Source organism: Tursiops truncatus, chromosome 10 (genome assembly GCF_011762595.2).
Source record: "Tursiops truncatus isolate mTurTru1 chromosome 10, mTurTru1.mat.Y, whole genome shotgun sequence".
NCBI classification, from domain to species: Eukaryota; Metazoa; Chordata; class Mammalia; order Artiodactyla; family Delphinidae; genus Tursiops; species Tursiops truncatus.
In genome coordinates this window covers 40,911,838-40,929,448 of record NC_047043.1, presented here as the reverse complement: position 1 = coordinate 40,929,448, position 17,611 = coordinate 40,911,838, and the positions used below count along the sequence as shown (strand labels likewise).

Below are 17,611 nucleotides of genomic sequence, written 5' to 3'. Positions count from 1 at the left end.
CCACATCTTTCATAAATTAACTCCAACTAGTGGACTAGTGTTTTTAATTGCCTTTGACTGAAGTAGTAAGCTCTGGAGTCATGTGATGAGAAAAGAAAAGAAATAAAGAATAGGATCCCAGTTTTCAAGGGTTTATTTCTATCTTTTTGAAGAAATAAGATGTGTAAAAAAAAAAAGCAAGAAAGTAATAAAACACATCATATAGAAAATTCTGTGAGTCTGACTAATTTGATGGATCCAAGGAGTTTGTGAAAGTACCATCACTGCTTCTTTTAGCCATTTGCTTCTGTCTTGTCTATATTCTCCAGTGTTATTTTTTTTTCTTTAGAATTTCTGTGGCAACAAGCTCAGAGAAACTCAAAAACATTCTCCTAGTCAAGACTGTTGACAAAAGCAATATTTTCTAAATTATTTAGCTGATTCACTCACAATTAATAAAAATTTATTAACTCTAATTCTTTTTTTTAATAAAAATATTATATGCTTGAAGCAAATACTTAAGCTTTTTTTTTTTTCCCCTCAAAGAAACATTTTAAAACACTATAGTACAGAGTAAAGTTTCCAAGATTAGGGAGGAGGGGGCAGACAGTTTTTAATACCACCCATTAGGTGTGAGACTGTTGACACATGGTAGATATCTAGACTTCAGGATTTTTTCCATCAGAATAATGGAAATAACAATCAATGCCATACTAACTCACAACATGATTGTGTGAATCTAAGGAGATCATATGCGTGACAGAAATTTGTAAAGAAAAAATATAAAAGGAAATTGAAAGGAAAAAAAAAACCTTTCCTTTTTCCTGTTTTTGCACTTTGTATTATATAATACAGAGTATTGATACCAAATGATCTAGACTACCCAGGAAAATACTTATCTGATGAACTTTTTCCAAAAATATATTTTATAATTACTATGATAGCTGTATTAAAATAAACGTATGCAGGATTTCAATAATTATAAACCACAGCTCACAACTCCAAAAATATTTTTTGGAACGTACACAACACAGATTGGCCAGTTTAAAATATTTCAACAGTTAAAAGAAAATAGCATGACTCAGACCTGAAGAGGCATACATGATAAATGCTGTAGCACTTGAGCTTGTAGTGTCAAGGAAAATTAGTCAAGGACAAACCACCTTCAAGCTTGAAGAAGACATTAGTTCTATGCAAAAGCTTTCAGGGCTGCATTTTCTGAACAACAGAGACCTCAAGGGCCCTTAGAAAGATCAGTCATGCACCACTAAAACAGGACACATCAGTTGGCTTTCAGAACTGGGAACAAAGTATCTGCAAGGTTAAGCGCCTCTTCTGTACAGTGTTCCAGTAAGCTCCATTTTGCTTTTACCTATATATAACCATGTGGTTTATTTTTTAAATCTATTGTTTTGTACTCTCTAAATTCAGTATTCCATCTTGGGCAACAATGAGCATTTTGTAATGGCATGAAATTTCAAAAGCAAAAGCCAAATGTCTCCTAAACCAGGTTCCCTTACCTATTGCCAAGGAAGACCAGTGTTTACCCATTCTATAAAGCCTAACCTGTTTTCCTACCCAGAGAAAAGAGACCCCACCAGCCTCTGTTAATATTATGATGAGTCAGCTCAGCAATTAGGAAAGCTTTGTGAAGGTTCAGCCTAGATCCGGAATCTTCCTTTCCTTTTGTTCCCTTTCTGATGCCAGGGGATGCACTATCCACAGGTGTGAAGCCTCAGGACCCTAACTGATCCTACTCAGCCCCTTCTCTTCAGAAAATGATCACATGTGCCGGTGGAAGTCACACTTCCGCAGAGGCCCTATTTCCCAACTCCTTCATCAGCCTTTTTTATTCCCCTTGAATTATTTAAAATCAATAATGATTCCTTTTGAAAGTCACGCGGAACAAAGATGACCACGAACACTGTGATCTTAGTTGATCTACTCAAACTCTGTGACCCTCTGTTTCTTTATCTGTAAAAAATGGCCACTCGTTAAATCTCAGAGATAATATTTCAGAGACTTTATATGCAATAATAACATCCCCCACCCCATATGTACAGGGCTACATTGGCAACTTTACATTTTATGATATGTGAGCCTTACAAAAACGCTTTCAGGTTGACAGGGTAGTTGTCCCAACCTCCATTTTTTCTAGATGTGTATTTAAAACATCCTCATCTCTAAGTCCTTCCCAGTTTTGATGTACTGCATTACTGTTTAATAGAAGAAGAGAAACTGAGGCACAAAATGGTGAACTAGTTTCATAAGGACCCCCAAAACACTTCTCTCTGAGCCTAACGCTACATAATTTGGTTTTCAGAGTAAACGGTGGAAATATTTTAAGAGTAATGGGCAAGGTCATATTTCTTTTTTTCCTTCCAGTGTTGAATGGGTACAGTTGCAATGTAAACAAGCAAATAGCTAAGCCACATTAAAAAGAAAAAGTATGAAAACATGATATATTCTTAAAAAGCCAAAGCTCAAAAGCAAAATGGTTTCTGTGTTAAGCTTGTGCTATCATAGCAATTCAACATTTATTTTCACTTCAATTTATTACATTTCTCCCCTAAAATAGGAATCAAATAATTTTAATTGCTTACTTTATGCAAAACATACAATATTTACTTACATAATTTAACTATAATCTATCATGTGTTCCCCAAAATCTTGTATTTATATGCTATACACATGTACACACACATATAAACAGAAAGCAATATGTATATGTGTGTGTGTGCTATCAGAATTATCTGTCATATGGCATCTATATGTATAGTATATGTTATAAGCACACACACATACTGTGTGTGTATATATACATATTTGTTTTTCAAAGGCATTCTTATTTACTGAAATTACTCAGAACTTAACCCTGAAGAGAGTTCATGATGGCAAATATTGGAAATCCATTCATAAAAATATAATTCATTCATAAATTACAATGCTTAGGAGTGAAAATATTACAAATCCTTAAAAAAGCAAATCCATATAGCATCCCTTGCATGCAATTACTTCTACTCTATTCTATACTCACAGAATGTAAATACAGGGTTAATATCATGAAGTAGAAGTCAGTGATTGAATTGAATAATTACATCCATCCAAGAGATGTTCTTTTTGTGTGTGATAGCCTGCTTGATAATAATCCCTTCACAAACCTACCTAGATCTCAAGTGAATTTTGGTATTAAAACTTAATTTAAAACTTGGTTAAGAAATTCCTTGAACTCTCTAGAGAAAATGTCTAAAGTAAATGCAAAAATAATATCATCAAAGTCAGTCAAAGCAACACTTCGTATTTTTCTCAGAACACAAACATCAAATTCATAGAATTATTTGGCCAAAAAAGTTCACTTATTACATTTCCAATGGGTCATTTATACTATGTCTTAATTTATGAAATCATTATCTATATTTGCTTCTTTGAAATAGTTTCTTAAAATATTGTCAAGAACTGATATTTATCTATCTATCTATCTATATATGTATATGTCAGTCTGATAATATATATTCACACACATTCAACATCTAAAATCTGTTGTATCTATGTTGAGTATACAAAATATTTTTTAATTTTCACACATTACTCTCAAGAAACGAGTACATATATCATTATTTTAAATATTAAAATAGTTGTAACAATAGTTCCATACTAAAGTGGGAAACTGTTCAACTTCACAATGTTATTGTACCTCTTATTTCCATGGCAACTCCTTTGCTCCCCTGAACTAGTAACCATGGACTCACTGCCTTAGAGAGGCTTGGACAGAGTATAATCGTTGTTCATTTAGAAGATTGAAGCCCAGTCTCCCAGATTCTTGACTTCTCCACTATCAGCCCAGTAGTTAGCGTTAGAGCAAGAAGTAAAAGATGGGTCTCCTGGCCCCGTTCCAGCATTCTTTCAACTATCCTATACTGATGCCCACTATTCTAAATCAACTGACACTAAAATAACACTTCACACACACATACATGCACACACACGCAAACACACCCCATATACACACTGCATGTATAAACACCAACATGCCTAAGCCATTTGCTTCAATCATGCTATTTTAAGAGTCAAACTACACTTTTTATGATTTCCCAGCACTACAAATAAAAATATCATTGTCATTTTGGCATGATAATGACAAGATGACTTGTTGGCTATGGATGTAGGACACAGAAATAATTGCTTAAAATAGGGGGAAAAATCAGTATTAAACCGATTTTGTCTTCTTAATGTCTTACAGTGCTTTACTAGATATTTTCATTCGATTTTACTGAAGGTGTTTATAATTAATTATAAACAATAAAAATTAAAAGATAATAAAGAAAATATTTAATAATATCTAGGTAACATATCATGGTTCCAATTTGCTCATCACTGTAACAATAATACAAAACACTGTTAGAAAAAGTAATTTTCCTACTTAATCAAATTTTTATCTATAAATAACAGATTCTAGAGCCTACATCTGTGTTGTCCTACACAGTAGCCACCAGCCCCCTTGTTGGGCCCTTGAAATGTGGCTAGCCTGAATTGAGGTATGCTGTAAATGTAAAATACATAGCAGATTTCAAAGACTTTACCCCCAAAAAAAGAATGTAAAATAATCTCAATTTTATACTGATTATATATTGAAATGATAATATGTATATAAATAAAATATATTATTGAAATTAATGTGACCTATTTCTTTTTACTTTTTTAACGTGGCTCTTAGAAAATTTTAAATTACAAATGTGGCTTGTATTTGAGGTTCACACTATATTTCTATTGTTCGTCCCTGGTCTAGATCATCCACATGCTAATCTTCCTGTCTGAAATATCTCATTTCCTCAATTGCAGAACCTACTCTACATGATCAAAGGCTACATTGTCCTTAAACCCTTTTCTGATCTCTCCCATCCGGAAGTGAGTCCTTGTCTCTAACGTCCATCTGCATCTTCCTTCTGGCCTTGCCCATTCTATCGTAACACCACTACTAGGATGCAAGTTACTGGCAAATAAGTTCTATATATGTTTTTATGTATGTCTGTGACTTGCAAAACAACCACATGGAGCTTTAGTAAAGCATCGGTGAACTTTTACTAGACAAGTAAGCAAATAAACTTATATACAGTCAATTTGTTCTCAGTTCACATTTGTTTATATAAAGCTGTCTTAAAAGATCAGAATTTTCTAAAGTACCAGGTCTATGTCTAGTAAGAGGATACGTACCAGCTGACTCTCAGATACCGTAGAAGATGGTGAGGCGAGGTTTGCCTGCAAAATTATAAACATAGTGTTTATTTAGTGAAATTCATAATTTAGTAAGATAATATATCTATGTTTTCAAGTATTCTGAAGTTTTTTATTGCTAAAATAATACATGTCCCTTGTAGAATTTTGACAGGTATTAAGTAAAAGAAAAAATACCATTATGCCACCAAAAAATGATTTTTTTTTACATTTTTTGTACATTGCCTTACAATATTTCTCTTACACATTTTTATTCAGCTCACATAATAGTAAATATGATGTTTTCTATGTTGCTTTTCCTTAACATCTTAACACAAGTACTAGCGTAAGACATAAAAAATTCTTCAAGGTGTTGTAATATGTCATGCTCTGTATACTCCATATTTTACTCAAACTTACCAACATTGTTAGCTACTTATATTTATGTACAGCAAAATGAAACAAATAACAGATTTTTTCATTAAATTACTCATATTAGAAAATAGTTTTCATGAAAAAAATTTTTAATTGCTTTAAATTAAAGAGGAGGCTAATATTGTTTCATCATCCTTGGTTCCTGAATTTCACTCCTTTCTTCTGGATTTAGTTTCCTTCTTGCTGAAGTAAATGCTCTGGTAGTTTTTTCAGAACTTCCTGTCTTGGGCTTTGTCTGAAAATGTTTTTATTTTGTTCTCATCCTGAATGAGAGTGTACTTGGACATAGAATTCTAAGGTAATAGTTATTATTTCCCAGCATTCTGAGGACTGCCCACTTGCTCTGACTTCTGTTACTGCTGTCAATGTAAACGTCATAACTTGGATCATCCGTCTTCACATTTGCTTAGTGTTTAAGATTTTTCTCCATGACATTCTGTAATTCCACTATGATGTGTCTGGGCATGGACTTCTTTTTATGTATCCTTTTTGGGGGTTTGGTGTAGTCCTTCATTCTGAGAATACATATCTTTCTTCATTTCTGGAAAATTCTCCAGGAATTACTTCAAATATTGCCTCTCTCCCATTATATCTAATCTCTTCTTTGGAGCTTTGATTAAATATATGTTGGGTCTTCTGAATCCATTCTCCATCTCTATAAAATTCCCTGTCATATTTTTTATCTCTTTATGCTGCATTCCTGATCGTTTCCACATATAAGTCTGACGGCTGACACATTTTTCTTCAGCAGTATATTAATACATTTAACATGGCCATTGAATTTTATATTTTAATGACATTATTTTTAACTTCTAGAAGTTCAATTTGGTTCTTTATCAAATCTTCTTTATGGTATCTGTAATTCCTTTTAACTATTTCAACATTTTATTATATTTATAAATTCATTCCAGATTTTTCTATAATCTCTCTTGGCTAAATCCCTTGTTTCTTGTACCTGCTGACTCTCCTTCATGCCTCTGCCCCATGATGTTCTTTACTCATTTGATGGCTTTTTACTTTTGATTTTGAGCTCCTCTTCAGTCAGGGTAATTTCAGTGATGATTTCTGTAGGTATCTGAGAAACCCTGGGTTGGGAAACCATGCCTACAATACATTTCACATTTGCCCTAATGGGGTCCCAGGTATTTCACTGATTCTGGACCAGTTTCCGTTTTATTTCATCACCCTCATATTCCTGAACTTACAGGGTGGCAGGTCCCCACATCTTCAACTTTCACAGGTTTAGGACCCATTTTCTCATGGATGACTATATTACCACCCAAGAGTGTAAATTAAAGATGGTGGGAGGATTTATGTCTATTTCTATCACATGCTTCATGGCCATGTGGCCTTCTAGGCTCCTGGATGCACACAAAGGATTCATCCACAGCTCTGACTCATTATATAGTGAAAGTTAAACTCTAAGCTCCTGGCTACTGTCACCTGGGTTCTGACATACCTGTGTTCCCCCAGAGCTTAAGCTTCTTCTTAACTTTCCCACCTGGGGCTCCCTCTTCATTTCTGACACTCACAGTTACTCTTTCTTTCTTTTAGATTGGGTTACATATATATTTTTTAATAGTTATGTTTTCTCAAGCTTTGCTGCCCTTGAATGGGAGACCAGGCTTCCACATCAGGGAAGTGGTCAACATACAGATGCACAATCATAAATATACTTGGCTGACACATGATAAAGTTGTGTTCCTACACTATCTCTATTCTTTTTGAAATTGCAGATATTTTCGGGGTTATGACAGATGTGTCAATATTGCTTTTACTCTCTGAGAAGTGAATGATAACTGAAAGCTGAGTGGTTCCTATGGTATTGCCAAGTACATAAGAGTGTGAGTCACCAAACATAACGACCAGGCGCCTGCTGTCCTTCTCATACTGTGTCCAACATGGTTTGTTTTTGATTTTTTGACTAATGACATTCTTCACCAGGATGGTCACTGCTCACTGCCATCCCTGCTTGCTCTACAGCAGCAGTATGTCCTGGCTAATTTCTCCCCACCTCTAATTGCTGTGGACCAGGTTACCATGCGCTGAGGTTCATGGTTATTCTGTGCTGCAGAAAATTACCCTGCAGAATGCCTATCCCAGTGATTTTTCAATTCACCTAGGGTTTCATTTTTAACCTCATAATGTAATATGAGTAATAACGATTTCTTCTAATGTCTTAGGATCTTTTCCTTTTGGTTAATTCATTATTGCAGTAATGAGAGAATTCTCTATGAATTCCCTAAGTTAAATGACTTCTATGAAATATGCTGAACTGAATGTATCTTGACAGGAACAAAATATAGTTATATTTTTACCTCAATACTTATAGGAAAAAAGAAGTCACACACTAAAAATAAAGTATTTGCACAATTTAACTATATTACTAACATTTTTCAGTACTTTGTGCTAAATAATACCAAACTATCATAGGGAAAAAAGAGAAAGTGCTCAGGCAAACACATTAATTAAATTAGGGAAAAACACAAATATCTTAGTATCCAGTCTCCAAAAGTCCCCAAAATTTCTTCACTGGGAATTATGACATAACAATAAGGTGATTTAGACATCCCCAGTACAGTTTTATTTCATCTAATATAATGGACTTCATATCACTATTATGAGAAACTATTCCTAGAGGAAAAAACAGAATTAAATTTGAACCTCAGGGTAGAGTTAATATTTATAAATCTACTGCAGATCCTTTATCAGAGAAAAAGAATATTGGCTTATGTGTATCATCACAAATATAACCAGATGCTTTCAACTAACCCAGTTGTGTCAAACTCTTTGAGAAGCTTCCCTTTGCTTGCCCAATACATGTTAATGTTTATTAAATTCTGTAGCTATAGTTATGTTACAATATTGCAGCAATGATTTTTGAAAAGTAAAGAAAGATTTCCTGGTGAGCTGAGATTGGAATGGTGAGTAGCAAGAGAAGGCTACTATATTTAAAAAACTGCCAGTTGGTCAACTAAACTAAGGAAGAGAAGCAACATGAGGTACCTAAAAATAAACTTGAAATTGGACTTGAACAGCACTGATGTTTTTAGTCATTTGTTCTATCCACGCTAATACTAACCATGAAGAAGGTTAGAGATGAGTATAAGAATGACTCTTGTGTGAAACAAGATCCCATAACCTGTATTCTACAGCCTTTGACATCATTTTAATTACAAAAGAAAAAAAGTGAGAGGAAGATAGAGTAGGAGGATTTTAACCAGCATATCACCATTAAGAAACAAACAAAACTTTAAAACAAACAGAGCAGTCAAAAAATTGGGAAGTCAAAATTTCATATTTCAAAGAAAACCTATTAAAGCGGTAGGTTATATGCAAACTGAAAGAGTTAAGACTAAGGAAAGAAATGAAGATTTAAGAACCACTGAAAAATAAATTGCTACACAAAAGCCACCACTTAGGCCAAGCCCACTTTGGAGAAACCATTTTCTTCTTCCAAAGACCTCATGCCAGAGGCACATAAAGTATATCCAAGCTCCTCAGCTGTTGTCTAGATTTGCTTTTCCTTGCAATCCACAGCTTTTCCCCATTCTCGACTCATGGGTGTCAGGCATCACACTAGCAGACACCTTTTGGGAGATTGGGACAAAATCAAATTGTATCAGGTAAAAAGTGTTGAACAGTTACTTTTGCCTTCTACCCTATGCACTTCTACTTTGGGCAATATTTTTTTCCCTTTCAGCAGTCATGTCCCTCCTCCCTGAATATAACATCCAATTCAATAGGATTAAAATGTTTCTCTTTGACCTTTTCTCTGTTGACTTTAATTGTCCTGAGTTTTCTTTTCTTAAGGCTCAAAGAACTCTAATTAGTGATAATGTGTTAATTGAATTATTTTAGTTCTCCCAGATAAGACTGATCTACAGACAAGCAAAAAGGTAAAACTTAAAATATCAACAGAGCCTCTAATAATCCCTGAGTTGCTGAGCTTGGCATTGAGGAAATATAAAATTATAAGATGATAAGACACTGTCTTACCCTTTATCTAGAGAACATTCCTGTTATTTGTACATAAGGCACTACTCAAAAGACTGAATCCAAAAGAAGATGAGGTACATATATACAATGGCTTATTACTCAACCATAGAAAAAATGAAATAATGCCATTTGCAGGAACATGTATGGACCTAGAGATTATCATACCAAGCAAAGTAAGTCAGAAAGAGAAAGACAAATAACATATGATATCACTTATAAGTGGAATCTAAAATACGACACAAATGAATATATCTACGAAACAGAAACAGACACACAAACATAGAGAACAGACTTGCAGTTGCCAAGGGGGAGGAGAGGTGGGGAAGGAAAGGATTGGAAGTTGGGGATTAGCAGATGCAAACTACTCTATATAGAATGGATAAACAGCAAGGTCCTACTGCATAGCACAGGGAATTATTCAATATCCTGTGATAAACCAACATGGAAAATAATATGAAAAAGAATCTATATATGTATAACTGACTCACTTTTCTGTACAGCAGAAGTGAACACAACATTGTAAATCAACTACACTTCAATAAAATTTTAAAAAGTTGAATCCAATGGTGAGCATGGTAGGCACCAAGGACAGAGAGATATATGTATGAGACGTTATATTTTTCTTGCTTCATACTGTTTATTCTACTTGTAGACCTTACCCTATATGAATACCTCACTAAGAGCTATATTATGAGTTAGTGATATGTCCCCAAAAGGTCTAAATATAAAAAGTAGAGTTGAAAGTATTTAAAAAGTTTGACTCAGTAACTTAGGGAATGATGATTCCACATTGTTATGAACATAATTGGTAGGTAGAATAAAAGGGCATAGTGACCAGCGACAGTCACAGTTTACATGTGCAAAAGAGGAATAAAAAATCAGATCAAGGGAAGTGTGGCTGAAATATGGCGCCTTCATTTTTGGTGACATCTAAAATGATGAAGAGAAGGACCAAGGCATAAAGGATGTCTCATTAAATCATTTCTCTTCTTCCTCATTTAGCTCAGCCTATATAATTACCTTCCTTTCCCTCCTCATCCCCTCTCACACATGCATACCTTGGAAACATTTCTGAACAGTGGAAAAAAAAAAAGGAAAGAAAGACAGAATGAAGAATGATCAGTAGAGTGGAATTTCTTGCTTATATTGTTCATAACTCATCAAATCTCTGGTCACAACCTATAGAAGCAGATTTGGATCCATGTCTGGATTTAAGTAGATTGGATTTTTCACCTCTTACTCTTAAGAATTATGGCTGCATTTGGGCACATCACCTCCGAAACACTCCAGCATAGCAACGTTTCCAAGCATAGCAACAAGGGGACTGTGTGAGGTGGCTTAATTGGAGAAGATGACCTTTATTTGAACATCTGTATATATAGAGGGAAATATTCTTAATAAAGTTTGACACATTTTTCATATTCTGTGATATTTTTAAAGCAATATGCTTCCACTGTAATGATATTTTTCTGTCCCTCAAGCTCATTAAAATGAGATTTTACCTCTATGCTATATCATATTCAATAAAGCTGTCTTTGTTAATTCTCTGGCACTTAAAAGTAACTTATTAAATGTAGAGAGTTTATTAAATAAGTTGTTATCAATAGAATGTGACTCCAAATGACAGTTTTTTTGATAAACTAGTAATAGGTCCAAATATTTGCCCTATTTTCTGAGGTTGCTCTTTATTAAGAAAGCATACTGTGGTTTTGAATTACATGAGTGAAATGAATTTATACTGGTAGCAGTTAATGAAAAATAATAAACATTTACTAAGGCAAGTGTAATGCAAAGAAAAAAAAATAACACTCCCCTCCAAAGATGATAGAGTGAAAACAGAATGAAATAGAAATTTAATTAGAAAATTCATTCCATTACATAGAGGGAAGGAAACTCTTTAAAAATGAGTGCCATGAGAAAAAATCACTTGTAGATTAACTGATAAATTATGAGTTAATTTACATGCAAGCAAATAATTTAAAACATTAGAAATATACTAAACATTATCATCTTAGAAGTTGTCACCAAATATGAAATTATTCATTCAAAGTTTAAGCTGGAGTTTACTGGGGATGAAGAATTAATTTAAACCCAGAATATGAATACTAATGGATAAAATATTTAAGGAAGACAAATTATTTCTAGCCCCTGTTGGTACATGCAAATAATAACAACAGGGGCTTTGACATGAGGAAGACCTGGGTTGGACTTTGCCTTCTCTGTGACTTTGTTTCCTCCTCCATAAAATGGAGATTTGAAATAATCATACCCACTTCATAGGACTGGTATAAGGTTAAATGAGATAGTTAAAACTGATTTGCAAGGTAAGAACTCAAAACACTAGTTATTGTGATTGTTGAATTTGGCATCTGTTAAAAACAATCAAGTGAAATACGAATGATAAATTAATCAATCCGACAGGTGACCTGTGGAGATCAGGACCACTCAACATGTTTGTTCGCCTTGTTTAAATTCTATGACACTTAAGAGAACCTCAATTAAATTACTTTAAACTGCAATTCAAGTACACGATGAATTGAAGAAAAACCTGGACTTTAATTAGTCTAAGTTGAAGGTCCTTTACTGTATCTGGCTCATCCTAAAAAACAGACTAAGTGAAATGTAACAATATGTGCAATCAAGATTAAGAAAAGGAAATGAATTGTTGTACATGGATTTTTCTTTTTTTTGATGAAGGAAAGTCAGCTTTTTATCAAAGTCCCCTAAAGAGGAATTAGTCATATCATTTCTCATTATTTAATTAAACCACTCTCATCATCCCAGGAAAATTGGAAATCCAATGGACATACTGACACATTGAAAACTAGCAACTTTGTACATTTGTTTTAACATCAGCCAGTGCTCTGGCTAGCTCTCCTCCAATTTCTGCAAGATTGCTCTTTCCTATTTTGTTTACTGTCTCCCACATGGTATGCTTCAGAAATGGGGGCCTTGCTATTCTATTCATCCCTCACACCTCAGTGACTCCACATGAGTACTGGGGCATGGCAGACACTCAAATATTTGTCAAAACAGTGGAAAATTGAATAATAGAGCTAAGAACTGACTACACTTTCTACTCATCACAATTCACAGACTATATACTATACTTTTAAAGAGCCCCCAGAAATAGGGATTTTGAGTGGACTGTGCTAAGCAGCTGAGGCCACCCTCAAGTGTAACAAAACTTTTTTTTTGGTTCTAATTTAAGTCTTCCCTTTTTTTTCTCTGTGGTGCAGACATTGGTAAACTGCATGATCCCTGCTTTAGAATAGAATCCAAGAAGCTCTACAAAGGCAATGATACACCAAGTCCCAGCAGCTGTATACTGTGAAGATGCCTACTTTCTTCAAAGTTTTGAAGAGAGATGGTAGAATATTGAAATGTTACAGTTTGTAGGATTCTCAGGTTTGCTTTTGAGTTTCCATGGGAGAGGAAGGGAGAAAAATGTGGAGATTAATTAATTAATTAAGGGAAAACTATGCAAGTTGCACTTAATATGAGGCATTTGTAGCTCTGCTAATATGAATATTAGAATTTCTAGAAAAATATATTACAGTGTCAGGAGGAGAGATAAATTAGGAGGTTGGGATTAACAAATATTTACGCACTACTATATATAAAATAGATAATCAACAAGGACCTACTGCATAGCATAGAGAACTCTACTCAATACTCTGTAATAACCTACATGGGAAAAGAACCTGGAAAAGAATAGATATATGTATAACTAAATCACTTTACTGTACACTGGAAACTAACACAACATCATAAATCAGTTGCACTCCAGTATAAAATTTAAAAAAATTTAATAAAAATAATTTTAAAAATTTAAAAAGTTTTTAAGAAAGAAAATATTACAGTATAATTCTTTTTTAAAACTCAGGACATAGTGTATTCAAGGTCAATTGTTGACATATGACTAAGGCTTATAGCTAAGGAACACTTCTGTTCTAAAATTTCATTTTTCTCCTCAAAAACACTATATCAGACATCACTTAGTAAATGTAATAACTGAAGCCAAATATTTACAAGTGTGACTTCTCTCTGATGGCACCAAAAATTGGTTTTCCCATTCCACCATAAAATCATCCCATCTAGTCTTTCAAAAGACATGGACATATTTGAGGTGTCACAAACAACAATTCAAATGTCATTTTGTGAGAGAAATTAACAAACAAAGCTTTTCCAAGAAACCAAATTTAATCAAAGCCAATAATTTTATCTGAATTAGAGTTTATATTTGTTCGAGGCTATATTAAATCTATTTGATGATTCAGTGTAACTTTGAATGACTCAAATGCTCTCACAAAGTTTGCGGCAAATGTTAACCTCCTTTAATCAAGTCGGATAACTGACAGAAGAACAATGTGACATAACCTCTAACTATGGAGATTGAAGCAGCCCCTCCAGAATTGTTTCCATTGTTATCAAATTATCCACCTCCAGGAGGTGTGGGAGGAGGCATCAGCTCTCTGTACCTCATTATAAATGAGTCTAAATCAGATGCACTTAGGTGCAAATTAGGAGTAGATGAGAAAGGAAGGTGAGAGTAAAGAATATTCTAGCTACTTTTTCTTGGGTCTGGCTCTTGTAGAATGTCTCAGTCACAAAAAAAATAGAAGCATTTTTAGGGACTTTCTTTTCTTATATCCAACTGAAGAATCAAGGAACTCAGCTAAATCATGGTGCGTCTAGTCTTTCCAAGATAAGGAGGGGGAAGAGAAGGGGGGAGACATGGATGAAGGGAAAAACAAAGGAAAAAGAGAGGGAAAAAAGGGAAGAACCATTATTTATTGAATCATTTCTATGTGTCAGACTACAGTAAGGGCTTTTCATATGTTAACAGTTATAAATCTTACATCAACTAAATATTAGTATCCCAATTTTATAGATGAAAAAAATTAAGGCATAGAGAGGTTAAGTGACTTTCCAGGATTCATTAGCAAGCAGCAACACTGTGATTAAAACTTGGGTATAGCCCGCTAAATGCCTCCACTCTTTTAAGTATTACTCCAAATGACTTCCAGTAATAACAGAAAATAACAGTGAAGCCTTCTAGAAAATGTTCTAAGCAGTGTTCCCATCCATACCTTCCAAACATTATTTTCTGAATGTGATGAAGCTCAGTAACTTCACCCAATTTATTATCTGCCTTAGGGAGGTTCTAAAGAAGGCAGAAATGTATAAATTACAAAGAAGATATGTCACAAAATTTATATTTACTAATTATTGACTCTGAATGATGATGATGATGAAAACTACATAGTAGAAAATATGAAGTATAAACTAAAGGGAATAGTTTACTGGTTTGTTTTAAACTAAAAGCTAAACACTTGCTTATGAGACAATCTGGCTTATACTAGAATATGTTGGGTCAGAAGCAGAAGTTGGCCACATGATGGATTATTAGGTAAATAAAGAATAGGAATGGGATGAGGCTATGTGTGTGAGTGTGCATCTAGGATGTTCGGAGCCAGATCTCCACAATTAATTGAATCAAGTGTGTGAGTCTATACCTACGTACCCATTATTACTATATTTTTGCTCATAGGTGGAAATCGATTTATTTGAAAACAATTTAAATGAAAGAAAGCAACAAACTAGTCCAAATCAAATAAATTGGCAATCCCATTAGAAACAGACAAATCTTAATGTTTCAGCTATGTGAGTTGACTCTTTCATAATAAGCATGATAAACCATTACAGAAATGAAAATGTCATCTAAGCCTTGATAATTAGAAAGACAGAAAGCAGGTGTTAGAATTCTGTTTGATTCAGCCAAACTAATCAAATGAGACCTCACTTAAGAAGGAATTTATTCAATAAACTTACCTGACATAACGTGATTTTCCACCTACCCCTTCCATTTATGAAAAATTCAACTAATTCAATTTAAATGACTATATAATTGAGTTTCCTCCAAAGCATGCATATGCACCCATTAAAAAAGCAGTATGGGGCTTTCCTGGTGGTGCAGTGGTTGAGAGTCCGCCTGCCGATGCAGGGGACACGGGTTCATGCCCCGGTCCAGGAAGATCCCACATGCCGCAGAGCGGCTGGGCCCATGAGCCATGGCCGCTGAGCCTGCGAGTCTGGAGCTGTGCTCCGCAACGGGAGAGGCCACAACACTGAGAGGCCTGTGTACCTCAAAAAACATAAAATAAAATAAAATAAAAAGCAGTATGTATAATTATGAAGGGACTCACATATTTGGTTTCTCGACCAGCTGCTCTTGGAAGAGTTGTAGGCATCTGTATGAAAATAAAAACAATTACACTACTGAAGTAATCAAGAAAATGTTAAAAGATCAACTTCTGGGATAAATATGTTCACCTTTTTTTTTCCTATTAAGACTTTCTAACCATTGCTCCCTGTTTTCTTTACAAAACCCCCTGTCCCTTTGAAATTATTTCATTAAATACTATCACTTTATTGTTTTTTTCATTGTTGTTATTGATCAGCTTTCTAGGAAGTTTTATCTTATTTATTGATGATGTTCATTCATGGATCATAATAGTTCCTTATGTAATTTTGGCAATTTCAAAATTCACACAGAAGTCTCTATCCCCTCAATTCTTTGAGCCGCTCAACTCCAAAGATACTCTTATCCACTCCTTTTCAATCATCCGCTGCCAGGACCATTCCTAGATGTTACCTTCACAAATAAAATGGAAAACTTTTGAAATTTCATTTTCACATCCTCCTCTTAGAACTCTACTTCTCATCTACCATCTTCATTTCTCAAATATCCCAAAACAACAGTTCTTCAGCCTCACTGAGACTTCAAAATCAGTGAGCCTTCCCAGCTCCATTATGGCTTTACTGCCTCTCTCATTACATGTTTCATATTCTCAGCCATTTTAATAGTACCTTAATTTATCTTGCTTCCTTCTCTCCTTGTGACAAACTCACAAAAACTAACAACAATAACAAAAACCTGGATGGACCGTATCATATATTTTCTCTAAATTTGTACTGGAGATGCAAAACATGGCTGAGGAAACTCTCTTAATTAAGCTAACTGATTCCATTAAAAATTATGAACTAATATTGTACATCAACTATATTTCAATAAAAAATAAGAAATTAGCTATGGATACATGCAAGTGCACTTGGGTTGCAGGGAGGAATAGACTACAAAGGAGCACAAGGAAACTTTTTCTTTTGATGGAAGTTTTATATCTTGGATGTGGTGGAGGTTACACAACTCTATGCTTTGTCAAAACTCATAGAACTATATATTAAAAAGGAAAATTTTACATTAGGTAAATTATACCTCAATAAACCTGACTTTTAAAACAGAACTATATAAGCTATAATAAAGAACTGAACATAGGGACTGAAGAATATAGTAGATACTGAACAGATCCTTGAACTGGAATATCAGATTGACGAATCCTCTTAGAGGCATTAGGAAACAATAAATTAAGAAAATATTTAAAGATTAAGAGCTATAGAATACAGAAGCAAAAGTGACAAAATCAGTCTGGTAAGAGTCCTAGGAGGAAAGAAATGTTTGAAAAAAAATAATGACTAAAGCTATCTTAAATGTAAGGGGGGAAAAAGAGTGAAAACTTCAGATGAAAGGTCAAAGAGATACATAAGAGAAAAACAAAGCACATTTAGACACATAATAGGAAAAATCAGTAACATCATAGATAAATATAAAATTCTAAAAGATCACAGTGCCACTCTGTAAATGATCACTCTGTAGCAGAGGAGTAAATATCATGCTGACAAAATACTTCACAAGTTATGTTGTTGAAAAAAAAAGAACCTAGGGCAAAAACTGTTGAAAAGAGGGGACCTATAATTTTACATCCAGCAAAACCATAATTTAAAAGAAGGGAGGGCAGAGTCAAGATGGCAGTGTGGGAAGATGTGGAGTTTGTGTCTCCCCACAACTAGAGTACGTGCCAGACACTGGTGGGGGACCTCGATGCCCAAGGAAATGAGAGGAACCCCCAAGCGAACCGGTAGGATG

At 34.3% G+C, this 17,611-nt stretch overlaps 1 protein-coding gene across 1 annotated transcript in view; it reads right to left on the bottom strand.

The window, feature by feature from the left end:
- MLIP (muscular LMNA interacting protein) overlaps positions 1 to 17,611 on the bottom strand; it is a 107,127-nt gene that overhangs the window by 39,710 nt on the left and 49,806 nt on the right. The window contains exons 9-10 of the mRNA XM_073787805.1: positions 15,834 to 15,878; positions 5,191 to 5,235 (exon numbers count right to left, since the gene is read on the bottom strand). Of these exons, the coding sequence (XP_073643906.1) occupies positions 5,191 to 5,235; positions 15,834 to 15,878 (90 nt within the window). The remainder of the gene's footprint in view (positions 1 to 5,190; positions 5,236 to 15,833; positions 15,879 to 17,611) is intronic.